The sequence below is a fragment of the Malania oleifera genome, chromosome 7 (assembly GCF_029873635.1).
Source record: "Malania oleifera isolate guangnan ecotype guangnan chromosome 7, ASM2987363v1, whole genome shotgun sequence".
Taxonomy (NCBI): Eukaryota; Viridiplantae; Streptophyta; class Magnoliopsida; order Santalales; family Ximeniaceae; genus Malania; species Malania oleifera.
In genome coordinates this window covers 78,128,719-78,147,487 of record NC_080423.1, presented here as the reverse complement: position 1 = coordinate 78,147,487, position 18,769 = coordinate 78,128,719, and the positions used below count along the sequence as shown (strand labels likewise).

At 32.6% G+C, this 18,769-nt stretch overlaps 2 protein-coding genes across 2 annotated transcripts in view; one reads left to right on the top strand and one right to left on the bottom strand.

The window, feature by feature from the left end:
- Positions 1-2,339, bottom strand: part of LOC131160534 (kinetochore-associated protein KNL-2 homolog) — an 82,124-nt gene extending 79,785 nt beyond the window's left edge. Inside the window, exons 1-2 of the mRNA XM_058116318.1 lie at positions 2,190-2,339; positions 2,014-2,099 (exon numbers count right to left, since the gene is read on the bottom strand). Coding sequence (XP_057972301.1) covers positions 2,014-2,099; positions 2,190-2,267 — 164 coding nt within the window. The 5' untranslated portion in view covers positions 2,268-2,339. The remainder of the gene's footprint in view (positions 1-2,013; positions 2,100-2,189) is intronic.
- Positions 2,340-15,608: 13,269 nt separating this feature from the next.
- Positions 15,609-16,235, top strand: LOC131159181 (histone H4). Its single transcript, XM_058113893.1, has one exon. The coding sequence runs from the start codon at positions 15,707-15,709 to the stop codon at positions 16,016-16,018; it is 312 nt and encodes a 103-aa protein (XP_057969876.1). The 5' UTR covers positions 15,609-15,706; the 3' UTR covers positions 16,019-16,235.
- Positions 16,236-18,769: the final 2,534 nt, after the last annotated feature.

Below are 18,769 nucleotides of genomic sequence, written 5' to 3'. Positions count from 1 at the left end.
ACGGACAGATAGACAGATATATCTGTCTGTCTGTCTATGTATATATATATATATATATATATATATATATAGAGAGAGAGAGAGAGAGAGAGAGAGAGAGAGAAAGTTATGCCTTTATTGAAAGTTTACACAATTAATGGTTTCTCTTTCTCTGGGGAGCAGGATATTGGAGTAAAAGAATCAACTAATACTTCATTGTCTACTGGTCACACCTACATTTAGTCTATAAAAGTTTCAATGAGTTTCTAATTCAGGTACTTAATGTATGTCATTATTTTGCTTTATTTTGTTTTCTTGTTTTCCTTCCAAACATTGAAAAAATCCATATGAGATATCCATTTTAAGTTTTCATATAATCCCATTTTAATTGTGCATTTTTGCAATTTATAATACAAAACACTCAAAGCAGAAATTTAGAAGAATCAAATTAAAAACAAGAATAAAAATAAAGCATGCAAAACTCATGCAAAAACTAAAAGTAAAAAAAAAAGGAAGCCCAGTGCCCAAAACTCCTGCATATGCAGGGTTCGAGGAAGGAGCGGGCCACAATGGGTCTATAGTATGCAGCCTTAGCTTACTTTTTATCAAGAGGCTGTTTCCATGCCTACAGCCCATGACCTCCAGGTCACACAGCGACAACCTTACCGTTGCGCCTAAGTTACCCTTCATGCAAAAACTAAAAGTAAAATAAAAAATTAAAATGAGAAATAAATAAATAAATAAAACTAAGCATCAAAACTCATATGCACGGACTCTATTATTATTTTTCCAATTGTTGGAAATGCCATGCACTGCATCACATCACAAGAATAGCTTCCATTTCTTTTTTCAATCGGTCTATCATATTGGCATTTTGATGCTAGCATCCAATGGAATGTCAACAGGTACAATAACAACAAACCAAGCCTTAAGTCCTACTAGGTAAAGTCGGCTACATGAATCTTTTTCCGCTAACTTACACGATCTTAGGCAATTTCTTTCAACAATTTAAGGGCTATTAAATTCTTACTCAATATCTTATTCCACCACTAATAGTAACTAGCTCACTTCTCTTCATGGATGTGCTATTTGACTATGCTGCCAATGCCCAAACCAAGATGCTCCTCCCTTATCTTTTAAAGGTGCTACGCGTAACTTACCGCAAATATGTTCATTCCCTGGTTTAGGATTTGTTTGGTATCATTTCTATTGTTTATTTTCATTTCTATACAGTAACAAAACAAATTATGAAAACGCACTTGCTTATGTTGCCAGTTTTTTGTTTCTATTGTTGATTTTTGGTTGTTTGAAATTATGGTTTTCAATTATTTTGGCAACCTGCTACCACAATTTTTAATATTAACTTTTTTGGATTAAATCATTCATTTTATACGTACTTTTTAATTAAAATTAAAATTAAATGATCATATGGATTCAAAAACAATGCTAATAAAACTTCAAAAAAAATAACAAAAGTCATTCAAAAAATATTTTTTTCTATTTTTTAATTGTCATGTACAATAATATTGTTCTAGTAAAGTGAAATTTGGAATATAATAATTTTACTATAGTATTTTTAATTTGTACTACTTTTTTAATCATATATTTTCATCCCAAGACAAAAATGAGCATTTTGAATCAACTTCTTAGTTTAGTTTAGTTTTAGAAAAAATTTTGGCTTTTAGTTTAGTTTTTGTTTCGGAATTTTCGTTTTTATAATTTCTAACAAATATACCAAATCTCCCTTCTCTTTTAAAGTTATATCACTCATTCACCTTAACTTTTTCATTTCAACAATTTTATTTTTTGGACTCAAGTTAGGTACCACACCAAATGAAATTTTAATAAATGAACCAATCTAACTTCTGGCGTCATATTTTTAATTTGTAGGAAAGAAAAACCTCTTATTTACACCATTTGAAACAAAGAAAAATTAAGAACAAAAATAAGATCAGCGAAAACTGATATATATAAGTGAAAAAAAATAACATCAGAAGAAACACTGATAGGGAAGACCGTGCAAAGATATCTTACTTTCTAGATGTATACCCCGCAACAGCCAGTCTCTTGCCATTGAAGTCCTTTTCGGCTTTTATCAACCACCAATCTTGCAAGCAAACCTATGAAAAACAAGACAATGTAAACAAATACCAAAGAGAACATAGGGGCAAATTTGAAGTGGTAAATTCCTAACAAGAAAATAACTGAACTGTTTTGAGAAAATGGGAGGAGGAAGTGTTTTCGCTGTTGCCGGTGGATTGATTCACGGTACAAGCAGAGGAATCCATTAAAGTAGTCGCTGTGGCGAGCGCTTCCAGCAGCTGCAGAGAATGCACTAGGCCGGGCGACTGTCGTTTAGTTTAACCTCTGAATGTGTGCGCGGCATCAAAAATATTTCATGAAAATAATATTTTTGGAGATTTTATTTTTCTTTAGGCTCATGGGAATATTTTCATTTAGCTCAATCTAAAAATATTCAAAGGATTTTTATATCAATATATGTTTTAACATAGAGAATACTAATGAGAATATATGTAGAAGCATTATATTTTTTAATGCTACCAAGAATATATATTTAATTAAATTTATATCTTAAATTTTTCAACAATTATAAATTTAAAATAATATTGCATCTAAATATTAACAATTATATTAAGTTTTTATAAAATAACAATAATATTACTTTTATTTAATAAATTACAAATATCAATTAAAATATTAATTAACATAAATATTTGTACTTTTAATAGATTTAAATATTATCTAATTAAAAATAATTAAATTATTAATACTTATACTTTTAACATTCTTAATATTTTTAATTAAAAAATTATTTAAAATTTTATATTAATATTTTTAAGGGCAAAATGACACTGACCTCCCCAAAGGTTTGATAAAAAATGATGACCTCCTCTGAAGTTTCAAACATTCCAAATACCTACCTCGAGGTTTCAAAAATTCCAAGGTTCTCTCCCGAGGTTTACCAAAAAGACTCAAACCTCCCCTTATATCCTAAAAAAATGCAATTTTTTTAGGAAAGGTATGTGTTTTGTTGGTAAATTTCATGAGAGATTTGTGATATTTTTTAAGTTTCAGAGGAGGTTTGTGGCATTTTTGAAACCTTATGGAAGATAATTGTCTTTTTGTCAAACCTCAAATGAGGTGAGTATCTTTTGTCTTATTTTTAATTGTCATTTAAAAATTTCTTAAATTAAAGTTTAATTGTTTCATAATTAATAATTAATTAAATGTTTATAATAAATATCTTTAATTAGCATTTTATATAGTTTTAATTAAAATACTCAATATTTATGCTAATTTTAAAAATTCTTTTAGTCTATTAGTAATTTATTATTTTAAATCAAATAATAGAGCATAATTATATTATATTATATTATAGTTCCAAAGTCAAATAGTGAGGGAAATTTGCTCCAAAAAATAAGATTACCATAAGAATAGGATTTTCATAAAACTTTTTCACAGGGAAGTGGGGATAGGATACTCATGTTTATTGGAATTCTTACATTCCCAAAACATAAATATGTATGTCACATCAGATTCTCATACTCAAACAAACTTAAGAGTGAAATGTCAGAAGCATCATATTCTTAAAAATCCTAAAAGAGTTGCAAAATAAATATTTTCTCAATATTTTGAAATTGAATCAAAAGGTGAACTGATAGCCTAGCTGTCATAATTTGATCAATCCAATCAACTAATTAACCCAAATGACGTAATTATAATTATAATTATAATTATATTATTATTATTATACAAAATTCTAAAAATTATGAAATAATCCTCTAAAAAAAAAACCCTTAGTTAAAAGCAAGACTCCACCTGGTCATCTTAATTTCCTTAATTGTTAATTGAAATTTGATGATGAACCCTAACAATTGCTTTCTTGTGAAAAGGTTTTTGACTAATAATTTTTATTATTATTATTTGAGTTAATAGTTCTTATTTCTAAAAAAAAATAAAGAATGAATGAGCTCTGAAATTCTATGACAGGGGGACATAAAAGTAAGTTGCATATGGGAGCATCGATTTTGAATCGTCAATTTGAATTTAGACAAATTTCAATACATATAAAACATCTTATCCAAATTCAAAACCTCTCCAATGAAAGGATGGAAAACTTGAAATGGAGGAGTTAAGGCAGTAACCAAGTTATGGCGCTGGCAAGCTAGAAACAGAGGAGCTACAGATGGTGGCATGCAGACCGTGGGGTTGAGCTGGTAGCTTCAAGAATGGCTTGCTCTGTTGCTCAATGGGAAGGTAAAGAAGATGCAAAGAAGCCCTTGGGAATAACTAATGACATTTGTTTTTCTAATTTAGTGATTTAGGTTAAGGGCTATTGGATTGGAGTAAACAAATTTATACCGGTTATGAAAATATTTGCATAAAAAAAAGGGAAAAAATATAGCAAATTTGGGCTCAATGTATTGTGGTAATCCAGGGAAAAAATTTTAATTATTAATTAATCAATTAATTAAGTAAATAATATGATAGATATATAAGTATACATATATATATATATATATATGGATAAAGTAATATAACATATTGAAGTAAAGATATAAGTATTATATATATTTATATATATGTATGAAAAGAAAATCTTCCAAAGGAAGATTTCCAATTGAGGTTCAATTTACCCCCCCCCCCCCTAAACCATGGCTCACTCTCTCTCTCCTTGTCTCTCTCTCTCCTCAACCTTCCTCTCTCTTTTTACTTGATTTTCTAGGTCAAACACTTGCCGATCGAAGAACAAAAAATACCTTTAGGTTCCAAATTTGACCACCAACATTTTAATCAGAGTGGATTTATCGTAGAAGCGTTGTAAGCACTACTTCTAGAATAAGATAAGAGGAATAAATTATGTTAGAAATTTTTATAATTTAACCAATTAAATTGTATTATGAGATTACAAAAATTATATATTCGTTTTTTCTGAATATTATGGCATATGAAAATTAAATTTTCGATTGTTATTATTATTATTATAAATTAATCAAATTGGTGTTTGTGAGCCTAGAGATTTTATAATTATTGTTATTTTAAAGTTGAACTGATTGAATTAATTTATTTGATTTCTAAATTAGTGTAGTTGATTTTCTGAATGATTTGACTGGTTAAAATTATTGGTTTGATTTGTTATACGTATTTTGTAAAGAATTAAAATGAGAATGGTTGGTTATCTCCGTTTTTCCTTTAAATATATATTTTGATTAAACAAATTGTGGGGATGATTAAACTTGTATTTTCGGTAAAACAAATATTGGGTATAAAATGACCGATTTTCCAATAGTTTATATAATTATAAGAAACACTCAAATCGTGTGGCATGAGAAAGAATATAATTGTTTAATTAAAGTTATGAGTTTATAATATGATATATTGATATACTAAGATGTGTGGGTATTATACTATTTTTGGAACTGTGGAAAAGAAAGTAAAGTATAGAGTATTATTATTGTTAAATTGCAATATATTGTTTAAGAACTCCGATGGACCATAGCACGCTCAGTACCGTACCTACAATAATGAAGAGTAGAATGCAACTACACATCTCGAGGAGAGTGTTGGTATTGAATAGTCGATTGGACCAGTGAAGTGTAGAGTTTCCCCTGGAATCTAGACCAGCATGGGAAGGCTAGTCATACTCGTAGAGATGAAGTACAGTTGACTTAACCTGGTGGCAAGCCGGCCAAGGTTAAGTCCAGCCTACAAGCTGCATAACCCGTCATGGGAGGAAGCATGTTGTTTATCCATTTGGGAATAAGTTCTTATATTCATATTTGTAAATTTGACCAGAGTATAACAGAGTAGAGTATATAAAAACAGAGCATTTTTAACAGAATATAACAAAACAGAATATTCTAGAGATTACAGTTCACAGAGTATAGTTGCAAAGTATTTACACACAACTTATAGTTGCAAAAGTATTAACAACTTACAGTTTATAATATTTATATAGGTGTGATTTATAGCTTCCATATGAGCAAAGTATTAAATGTAATTTATAATGTGGTATTATGTGTGGTTGGGGTGAAGTAAACTCTTCGCCCGAGGACTTGCCAAGTATGATGAGTGCCTTGATAGGTATCAATTGTAGTCACACCCAAACTAAATGGGTAAGGTTACATAAGGTATCAGAGCAAAGGGGCGTTACATGTATGGGCATGTAACCTCCCCAATCCTCAGGAACTCTTGCTTTTAAAAGATGTTGCACGTGTGAATACAGTCTATAAGTGTCTTAATAGTTGATGTTGTCATTTAACAAATGATTATATTTTGTATACACCAAACTTATTGGCCACACACTAATAATAACTTATTCCATCCTTACTAAGAAGTGTCCCACCCTATCATATAACTTATTTTTTAGGACAGTCTCGTGATCGAGCCTAGCAAGCTCCAGAGTGGGGTGATAGTATAGCTTAGAGTGAGTGGTTGTAGAACTCAAATGTATTTTGTTTATTTTATTTTCTATTTATGTAATATGGATAGAAGGATACATCTTTTTAGGTTGTATAATTTAGTACTCTAATATTTTATTTGAGGATGTTTAATTATATTTCACTGCTTGAATGATATTTATGGTATTAGAGATCTGTGAATGTAACTCATGACACCCCGGACCACACTTTATGGGTTTAGGGCGTTACAAGTGGTATTAGAACTTTAGGTTGTTAGGTTTTGCAAACTTTAGGGCGGATTAATACCAGAGTATAGGTTCAAGTTAGGATGAGGATAAGAACGGGTAGCTTAGGATACTGGTAGGAAATTTTGAGTTTTGTTTCATGGCTTGGAGGCAAAAATCCCTTGATGGTCTTCTGTGATTTTAGTAGCAAGTTTCAGAAAATCATAGTAAATCCATTGACGGTGATGTTTCTGAGCAGAGAGACTGAAACTTGAAATTTGAACTCAGAGGTTAGGTTGGTTGATTTGTGGAGAAAAATTTTTGAAGGAAAATCTTGGTAATTTATGTAATGACCCAAAAATTCATACCATTTGTTTCCATATATAGATTGCAAAATTATATTACTCTGATACCTCTTATAAAATCTACTATAATGTCTCAGTCCCAAAGTGGACACCGAGAATTCCTATTCATAGAAACAAAACACCTATGCAGCGAAAAACATAATTTACATCACCATAATTACAATACCAGAGTCTCAATAGTTTCCAAACATACATACACTCCTCTTAAAAATCATCCACTACACCCCCTAGGAACTACTCAAAAATACATCTCCCAAAATCACTTACCCCACAAACAGGGTAGTACAAAGGTCTTCTTTATCTCCGAGCCTAATCTGCTCGTCTAAGTGGACCACCTGAAATGTTTATAAATATTGGGATGAGACAACTCTCAGTATAACAAAATATGATTACCAATGTGTGGCAAATGAGTCTACGTGAACAATATATATGTTAATTAGGTTGAAACTAAGATAACATATAAAGATAAAATACATCATAACTTACACTTATGTCACTTAAAGTACATGTATTTATTATCGTTCTACTTAATCATACTTTTAGCTACTATACATATATATATATATATATATATATATATATACATATTTATAACTGTGGAAACTTTCCTAGATGGATAAATGTATGTCATGATTTAACCCCTTATGATAGGGTTGTGCGCCTTGTGGGCTGGACTTAACACTGGTTGGCCTACCAGAATAAGTCAACTGAAAACCTCTGTCGTTAGATTGGCCACCTCAACCTGGACTACCAGGGAGTCTTCTTCTCTCCCAAGGCACAATTGACTACTCATAAAATCCACACTCTATCTGAGAGGTGTGGTTGCACTCTGAACTGTAATAGCTACGGTACCGTGCTCTGTAATCTGATTTGGCCCATTAGGGTCTGATACTATATAATACTATTTTATATATATATCACTATTTTACCATGATTTTGTAATAAACTAATATGTAATAATTGTAATATCTATATGTTATGGTTTCGAAATCTGAATATCATGGTACTGTGAAATTGAATATCATAATTCTGTAAATAAAACTGTATAATTTGTGTTTCATGATTATGTAAAAACTACATAATCATAGTTCTGTAAAAGCTTACTAGAATTCTATACTATACATATATTCTCATGCCACACAATAATTAAAACTCATTAAATATAATATGTAAAACTGTGTGATTTTTTACTCTTAATTATTCAAAATCTTACTCTAGAAACCCATAATCATATACTATATTTTACTGGTAAAAATATATAATTTAACTAACATAATATCCCTTACCTATTTCCTGATAAGCTTGTTGAAACCCTAAATTCACACCCCATAACGTTCGAAGCTCAAAACCTTGAAATTCACATTATCCAAATTTAATTAATTCAACCCCCAGTATATTTATCATTCAGTATTTTCCTAGGCTTTGTATACTCCAAATTAACAATAAAACTCTAAATCACCTTATTTACCCTTGTTTTGGAGTGGTGCTCCAAAACCCCAAATTGAAAATCTGCTTTGGTGAAGTTGCAGAGAACCTTCCGACGAACCTCGTGGTGGTTCCTGATCGTCAAAACGGGGCTTAATGGAGCGAAGATCAAAATGAGGGGGTAGGGCCATAAGGTAGAGAGAGAGAGAGAGAGAGAGAGAGAGAGAGAGAGAGAGAGAGATTTTATTTTGTTTGATTAATAGAAAGAGCTCGCGTGTCTTCTTATATTTCAACATTGCCAAGAAAACTGTCGACGGTTTTCTGTTCCTCTCACAAAACCGTCAACGATTTGGGTTTTACCCGCTCCTTTTTAACTGTTTTACTTGTAATCGGCCCACAGTAAAAATAAAACCATCGACGGCTTTCAGCGCCCCTCTCAAAACCATCGACGGTTTGGGCTTCCCAAACTGAATTTCCTATTTTCCTTATTTCTTTTATTATTATATTTTTCGGGCCTCTACAATTTAGGTGTTGTGATTTAACGGTTTGTGGTCAAACTGGGTGTTTGATATTTAAATAGGAGTATATTGAAATTTGTGGTATGAGGATGGTTAGTTAATTCCAGAGTTATGTAAAATGATCGGTTAGCTAATTTCGAGGTATCAACCCCGATTTGGGGGGAGGGGTTAGTTAGGTTGTAGTTTCTAGTCGGGTTTCAATAGGTTAATGAGTATGTTTTCTTGACTATTGACTCAAACCGTGAGAGTAACTGGTTCCTAATTAGGTCGATAGTTTCCCATTTTTCACAACCTGACTATATAGGTTGATTTTCGAGTTTAGTGTCTAACCAACCACAAGCACCTCTAATGCAAATAATAATAATAATAATAATAATAATAATAATAATAATAATAATAATAATAATAATAATAATAACAACAATAATGATGATGATGATGATGATAGTCTACAACTACTCGAGACATGTGAAAAGAACGCATATGATAGACTGTGAGATTGACACATCTTTTGCAATTCTAATTTTTTGCTCAAAGGAAAGGTAAAGAAGATGTAAAGAAACCCTTGGAAACAACTAATGACATTTGTTTTTCTAATTTAGTGATTTAGGTTAAGGGCTATTGGGCTGGATTAAGCAAATTTAGATGGGTTAGGAAAGTATTTGCAAAAAAAAAGAAAAAAAGAAAAAGAAAATAGCAAATTTGGGCTTAATGTATCAACCCCGATTTAGGGGGGGTCAGCTAGGTTGCCGTTTCTAGTCGGGTTTCAATAAGTCAATGAGTATGTTTTTTTTATTATTAACTCAGATCGTGAGAGTAACTGGTCCCTAATTAGGTCGATAGTTTCCCATTTTTCACAACCTGTCTATATAGGTTGATTTTCGAGTCTAGTGTCTAACCAACAAAAACCACATCTAATGCAAATAACAACGATAACAACAACAACAACAACAATAATAATAATAATAGTCTACAACTACTCAAGACCTATGAAAAATAATGCATAGGATAAACTGTGAGATTGACACATCTTTTTGCAATTCAATTTTTATGTTTTTTATTTTATTTTCTATATTAATATTATTTGTGGATATAATGTTTTAATCCTTTTGCAAGACAATGAGCATATTTTGTTGGCCCTAGTGGCAACTCGAGAGATGAGTGAATTGGGATTAATAAAAATTTGATATTTGATCATCGAACTTAAAACAATTTAAACAAATGAAACAAACACACAAACAAAGCAATTTAAATTAAGGAGAATATGGAAAAGATATTCAAACGATTTTATAGCGGTTTGGCAATTCAACCTATGTTCACTCTTTCAAGGTCATCCATATTGAGGTTTTACTTTATCTTTTACCTTAATAGTGGCAAGGACACCACAATACGCTCCTTGCTTTGATGAAGGTAAGGTCATCAACTTACAATGAGGCTTTGAATACAACATAGAATTCCTCATATGGAATGATTTACAATTTGAAACACAGAGACTAACTTTCAATGAATATTCAAAAGATCTACACAATAATTTTTGGAGAGTTCTCTTAAGATGAGTGAACTTGAGCATAATAGTGTTTTAAAAAGAGACATGAGAGTAACGCAATTGACAAAGTAATATAGAAATGTTCTCTAGTTCCTTGGGCTTAATAAGACATTTATATAGTTAGGAGCAAAGCTAGTTGTTTCTTATCCATTAGAGTCAATTTTCTACTCAGACAAATCGACCTCTCTCATAAGTCGATCGATGAGGCACTAGCCATTAGACTACAAAGCTAACTATTAAAGTCCTTAAAAAGCTTAAATCGGTTGACCGCTCACTTTTGTAACGCCCCGGACCCGCAACATGGGGCCTAGAGTGTCATGAGACCAATCATACGTCTCTGAATCCATTCACGCAGTGGAATTAATTAAATAACCTCAAACAAAATACTAGAGTACTATATTTACATATGCAAACCCATAAAAAAGTACATCCATTCTTCATATTACATAACTTGGACAAAATATATTAAACATAAAACAAAACACGTATCCATGAGGAACTCTCTCCCGATCTGGTACTCCACCTCAGCCGCAAGTTACACCTAGAAAACACCTCAAACTTATGCTACATGAGATACCCCTAGACATTATAACCTCACAAAATATACATGTCCAACCCGTGATGCTGCTCTCACTGGTCCACAAACATCCACACTAATTTAATTAAGAATACCCACCATTTTGTGCGTGGTTACATTACAAAAAATAGTGTTTCCTGACTCATAACTCTTAGCTATAGCTCCACTTAGAACTATATTACCCTACAGTGCATAGAGATTGTAGTAACCTAACCCAAGAAAATAAAGAAAAAATAAAAGAAAAGAGAAAGGAAAAAGAAAAGGGGGAAATTAGTTTGGCATAGGACCAAACTGTCAATGGTTTCAAGGAGTCTCAAAAAAATCATCAATGGTTACAGTTGTAGAGAACAGTTTAAGTGTCAAACCGTCAACGGTTTTGTCAAACCCAGAAAAATCATCGATGGTTTTCCTACGAGTTGAGTTACTTAAGTGCGAAGCAACCTAAACTTTTTATAAAAAAATCATAACTCTCTCTTTCTCTTCCTCTCTCTAAAAATTAGGGTTTTGACTGCCTCTCTCTCTAGCCCTGGGAACTTTCTGCTTGTAGGTTGTCGATTCTCGGCGGAATTGAACGGTTAGGTTTTGGTGGTTTCGAAGGTTTTAGGTAGTTTCTTCAAAAACAGGTAAGGGAATTAGATTATGCTAGTTATTTTTGAAATACGAACCGATTAAACTGTAATATATGTTTACAAAAATGGTATATATGATTTTCTAAATGAATCAGGCATATGAAAATGATTGTTTTGACTTTTATACATTTTTGGGGAAAACTGACGTGAACGGTTTAAACATCTCATATTTTCAGTAAAATCTATAGTTTGAGTTAAATTAAAACCCTGGAGATGCTTATACGTCTATTTTCAACAACTTGTATGTTTCCCAGACAGTTTATTATATTTATGATTTATCAGATAAAAAATTGTGTGGCATGAGTATAGTTTGAATTGGCATAAATGAACAGAGTATGCATACAGTTATGATGCAATACGATATGACGGCTATAAGCCGAGATTTTATATGACGACTAGATGCCGAGTTATGATATGCTGGTTGCTATACCAAGGCAAAATATGACAAATATTTTACATAATTATGAACAACTTATGTTTTATACAGATTTGTGAAAATGAATTCATGATTACAGTTTTATTATGTAAATTGTCATATATGATTTAAGAACCCTTGTTGGAATTGATATATTCCCAAAAGGGGGGTGAATTGAAAATTTAAACCTTTTTCCTTGCTTAAAGCATATAATAGTATAACACAACCTAGGGTTTTTTTAATCATATACCAATTGCGCAGATAATGATATGTGGAAATTAAATCATGCACAACATTCACAATATATTAAATATAACATACGTGTGCTGAAATATAAAGTGTTGAAAAATAATAATAGACACACGATATGTTATCGGGGTTCGGCCAATACAACCTACGTCCCCGCCTCAACTCACAAGCCTGAAGATTACACTATTGCTCACTTAACGGGTGGAGCGGGATTAGTTACAACACCTTAACAGGATGGTGCACTTAACTTTCCTAACTGGGTTAAAGTCATTCTGAGACTTTTCACAGGGCTAGTCTCCCTCTTCAAACCCACGCCTAAAATACAATCAAATCAAGATACAATTTGTGTACAAAGTATATGCTTCTCCAAAAAACATATTTGTACCAACAATAAGCACAGTAAAATTACTGAACTCGCATATGACAGAGAATTAATGCTCAAGCGAGATTTGTTATAAACAGGGTATCTACTCACAGTAAGATATATATCAATGTGTATACATGTGAGTAAGTAAGGTCTTTGATTCTGAAGTATATTATTCATAATATGAGCAATCACAAAATCTAAACAATGTAGACATATACACATATCTCATTTAAAATAAATGTGCATACAAATGATTATACCTGTTAATGAACAAACATACACATATGAAAATTGAAGTGCAGAAATTAAATGAGATAGAGAGAGAGAGAGAGAGAGACACGATATTTTTATTGAGGTTCGGGAAAACCAGCATATGTCCCCGCCTTAGGCATGCCTCCCAAGGATTACACTAACCCTGCTTACTTAAACGGACGGAGCAAAAACTTTTTACGTCCTCTCATTTCTGGGCAAGGAAAACCCTAATTAAATTTTTGGGGCTTAACCGAACCGATCTTATTTATGGGGATGAGACTCCCAAGTTCAATTTTCAAACTGAATCGAACTGGTCTCACTTACGGGGTTGAGACTCCTCAGTTCAATCTCAGACTGAACTCAATCGATACAATTAAACCATTTTTCTACAAGATAATGCTTCTGAAAATACAAGCAAAAATATACACTTTTAAGCTCATAAAATACATGCACTTTCTAATGATATGTAATAATGCTTAATAGAATAAGAGTGTTATCAAATGATTTTGCATAAGTAGCATGTGTATGGAAAATGAGTATTATGTTCTCCAACAAAGATTTATGCAAATGAGAAATACTTGGAGAATATAGGAGTTAAGCTCAATAAAATGTTTGTGCAATAAACAATTTTCTCTTAAAAATATTTATTAAATAAATAATTGGGAGAAAACCTAAGTAATACTCTCAAAAATATTTGCAAATAAAATGTCATAAATAAAATACTCTCCTTAAAAATGATTTTGAAATAAATGCATGAATGAGAGTTTGAGAGATTTATATAAAATATTTTGCCTTAAAATAATGATTTAAACAATAAAATTTTTTTTTTGGGAACTTTGATTAACAATTGATTAAAAAGAAAATTTGGGTTAATCAAAGTTGTTAATCTAGAGTAATGAGGGGGTATTTATAAAGTTTGTGAAAATTATGATCTTTGGGGACACGGAGGTCATTTAAGAAAAAGATTAATGATGTTTAATTAAAAATAACCTCGTTTACCGGTGGTAAAAAATTCAACAACCCGAGAGGCTCGGTCGACTGTACATAAGGTTTGGTTGACTATAGTGTCCAGTTCGATCGACCCGAGAAAAATTGAATTGAAAGTATGGTTGACCATCTTAAGGGTTTCAAAGGCGATTTTCGAAATCCATGCGGTTCGGTCGACTGGGTCAATTTGAACTAGGAGGTTCAGTCAACCGGATGGTTGACATTTCCCACGTGGGGATTCGGTCAACTAGAGCGTTGCTCATATAATTATGGTCGGTCAACCAAGAGGTCAACTTGTTGACCGGAGAAGGTTCGGTCGACCAGGTATTGCATGTATATATTTAGTTGGTCGACTGAGAGGTCAACCTATTGACCTGGTGGGAGTTCTGTTGACTGAATATCTCAGTGTAACTGAGTTCGGTCGATCGAACATGCCAATTTCGATATTTTCGGTCATTTTTTTTAAAATGATGTCCCTAATTATATGATATTTATTTTCAAGACTATAAAAGACATTTTTATACAATATTCAGGGTCCTAAGGTCAGTCTAAAGTCTTTGAGAAATAATCTTAAAAATCTGACGTCGGTCGACCGAAGGGTGCCCTATGGTCATTTGGTTCCCTATGATCATTCTACGATCATCTGAGCATTTAAAATATATTATGTAAGATGTATGCATTATTACATACCAAATATAAAAATTAATGCATATACAAGTAAAAACAAATATCTTCTTTATTTTTTTTGCTCTCAAATTTTCATTGAAAACGCCAGGAGAGTAAGAGCTTTATGTTTTTGTTGACATCAATTTTTCGGTATCTTATATTCGTGCTGAAATGAAAATCTGTTCACACACTAAATGCACACATAAGATACTGGTACTTTGTCAGCATCAAAACATGGATCAGATTCAAAAAATCAACAAAGATTCTTGCCATTGTATAACTAACAGCCCTGAAACCAATTGTTGATGTTCGTTCAACTTGACATAAAAATTTTGTATATTTGTTAGGAATTTTATAATAAACTAAATAGAAATATTTTTAATAAGGCAGACATCTTATTTTTATAAATGATACGAGATTGTTATTTCATGAAAATATTTTTAGTACCGCCAACCAAATGTCTTAAAAAAAAGAAGAAGAGTTTGTTTGCATCAAAGATTTTCCTTGGGAAAAGAAAAGGAAAGACAAAAAAAGGAAATTTATTTTATATTAAAATTTCCTTCTATATTAAATAATATTAAAAATAAAATTTAATTTTAATATTAACATTGTGTAAAATTTTAAAATTTTAATTTATTTTTTTATATTTTTCTTAATATCTAAGCATGATAATATAAAATTTTTAATATATATTTTTTCAAATATTTTTCGATTTACAAGCGGTTCCTAGAATGAACATTTCCGGTTTAAAAAGCTCCCGCGTCTCCGGAACACGCCAAACAAGCAAATCACAAGAAAAAGCACAATCCAGAAACTCGAACGCAAGCGCTCCCCGACCGTCGATTCATCTGAAATCAACGGCCTGAAACAAACAATCTACACCACACGGATCGATACTATTTACCGTCGATTGAGACTTCAATCTGACGGTCTGCGTGATTCCCGGGCCTTTTCAAAAGCGCAAGTCATCTCCAATATAAACCAGAGGCCAAGACCATTTTCCCACCACAACCAAGGTATCTGAAAACCCTAACATTTTCATTCCATAGCAGCCAGCAAACCAGCGAAAGCTTCTGCGTTTGAAGATGTCCGGCCGAGGCAAGGGAGGCAAGGGCTTGGGCAAGGGCGGCGCCAAGCGGCACAGGAAGGTGCTGCGAGACAACATCCAGGGTATCACGAAGCCCGCGATTCGCCGTCTCGCCAGGAGGGGCGGCGTCAAGAGAATCAGCGGTCTCATCTACGAGGAGACTCGCGGCGTCCTCAAGATTTTCCTCGAGAACGTGATTCGCGATGCGGTGACGTACACCGAGCACGCCAGGAGGAAGACTGTGACCGCCATGGACGTCGTCTACGCGCTCAAGAGGCAGGGCAGGACTCTCTATGGCTTCGGCGGTTGAGCTAGTCTTTTGTGCGTTTGGTCGCCTAGGCTGTATATGTTAGATTAAGGGCGTTTTCCTTTCTGTTGGTGAATGTTTGTGCTGATTTGGATTTTCTTTGTGTCGTGTGCTTGTGCCTTTTGGTCAAAGACGTTCAACTGTTCTTATCAAATTGGAACACATTTTGTACTCAATTTGAGCGTTGATCTTATATAATCAGTTCTTAATATTTGCAGTATATTTGAATTGTGATCTCACCGATTTTGAAGCTATCAGGTTCCAAGAAATGGTAATTTTAATAATTTGTACATTGACTTGATTTTTTAAGCATTAGCTCTGTTCACTTCCTGAGTCTCAAAAAACTTCTAGTTGTGTTATTCTAGGACCAGGAAGCTGAAAAAGCTGTATTTGTTTTATTTTTTTGGGTACTTGCATTCTTCGAAAGATTTGTCTTTCTATTGAACAAAGAATTTATTATGTTTTGGTAAATTTTATGGGAGGAATGTAGAAGTTTTGAAATCTAGGGATTTTTGGGACTTGAAAGATCAAAAAATGGCTTTTATTTGGAATTTTCAGGAGGGGAGTAGCGAAAAAGTCATGGAGACTAGAATCAAATAGAAGAGAGGTTGATTTGAAAGTTGAAGCTATATATTTGCTTTTGGTAGCGCAGAACAATAATAGGGTTGATTGAAGATAAGCAAATAAGAAAGAAGAGGTAGATAGGAAGGAAGAGTTGGAAGAAGCAAAGAAAGGAGAAGGTGCTGGTGGTGGTGAAATTTAGAAAAATAATAGAACAAAGATTTGAAATTTAATTTTCTAATTGTCAAATATATTATAATAAAAATTTATTTTTAACAATATTTGATATAAAAAATACTATAGAAAATAAATTTTTCTAAAAAAAAAAAAAAAGAGTAGGGCAAGGAGGAAAACAATTTACCACCAAGCTGGCACTTGACATGTTGCACATAAACATTGAACAATATTGCATATACCTAAATATATACATATATATGTTTATTATCTTAAGAAAAAATGATGCACCGGTTTGACCAAGGTAATAATTTCATTGAGTTGGTCACTAGCTTGATTTTTAACATTGTGGTCTAGCGAGGAAAGATAGTGTGTAATGTTTACAAAAGTTAGCGAGTTTTATAATGATATTGACCATCTGCTCAAGAAATTTCTATTTTATTTTGTTCTAACTATAGCATTAGGCAATACAAAAGTTAATTGAAGAGCTAATACTTTCATCTTATGCCAAGATATTAGTGAATGGAGCCTATTCTACCATTTACATATTTACATAATGGTTACCCATGTTATGTATGTAAGACAAACATCATAGGCAAGCATGATATTGTGAATAAGTTTGGCTTGTGAAATTCTCCTCCACTTATACAGTCATGTTTTTGTTGACTTTGATACGAAGTACTATTCACTTTCTCTTCTAATAGGATGCGATGTCTTTAGTAGTGCTCTTACACTAATTGTTATGAGCTAAACACTCGACTCCTTATGAAGGGTCATATGTGGCACTAGTTATAAAACTTTTACTTTAACCAATTAGCTGGAAGTATATCATAGTTTTACTACATTAACAAATTCTTAACCATTGAATACAAAGTTTGTGAAAATAGCAAACAAGTTGTAGACACCCCATTTTTTCCAACCTATATATAGCAAAACCTTATATTTTATTAAATTTATTTATTCTTTGTCAATCTAATTTTGGTGTCATCTAAGGTCCTTGTCAAGTCAATCTAATTGACTTTATTTATTCCAATTTTGTCATCCTATTTGAGTAGTAATGCATTAGGCAAGTTTTTCAATAATCCATTTTCATTTATAAAAATACAAATACAACTAATTTTGAGGCCCATAATGGGTCTGTGTTGGTTCTGAAGGCCCACTGTGGGCCTGTGCCATCTTTAAAAAAGCATAGTTGGGCTTTTTGAAATTTGAGGCCCAACTTGGAGTTTAGTTCTAAAAAAGGAAAGAAAAAAATAGAAAAAAGGGAATTAGCCCAACCTAGGCTAGCCACCCCACGATTTTTTCCTTTGCAAGCGAGCAGCGCCTAATCCCTTCTGCAGCCACAAAATTTAGCAAGAACCCTGGAGCCTGCTTTCCCCATTCGGCCCCTGCCATCCCTCAAAAATCAGGGGCCAATTAAGGCCCCGCCCTTTTTTGGTCTATAAATAAAAAGATTCATAAAAATAAAAAGGCTGGAGGGTAGAAGCTGTGAACACTCGTGAGAGCCACTTAGAGAAGCAAGGAAGAAGCAGAGTGAGGGAAAGAGTTTAGATTGAGGAAGCAGAGCCTAGTGGAGAAGAAAAAGATCAAAGAAGGCTTAGTTGTTAAAGAGGAAACAAAGAGAAGGAGGAGTAGAAGAGGTGGAGCAAGATCTAGAAGGCTGGAATCAGAAAAGGAGGTGGTGGAGTAAAAGACCTATGAGGTAAGTACCCCCTCCCTTGGTTTTGTCTTACCTTAGTCAGTGCATAAATGGTTTTGGTTGTATGGATTAAATGACAGTGTTTTGATAGGAAAAAGGTTTTTGTATATTTCTAAAAATTTTGATTGAATTGTTAAAAATTTATAACTCTAAAATCATGGTCTAAAATAGAACGAGCTAAGGCCCCAAAATTTGAGCCAAGTTCAAAATCACAATCCCAAAATCTCTCAGCCAATAACTCAATATTTGACCACGAAATACCCCAGGTTAAACATTGGTTTAGCCCAAAACCCCGCAAAAAGCTTGCAAAATTTCCAAAC

Excerpts from the sequence above, each read along its gene's own strand:
- LOC131159181 (XM_058113893.1), top strand. The coding sequence starts at position 15,707 with ATGTCCGGCCGAGGCAAGGGAGGCAAGGGCTTGGGCAAGGGCGGCGCC.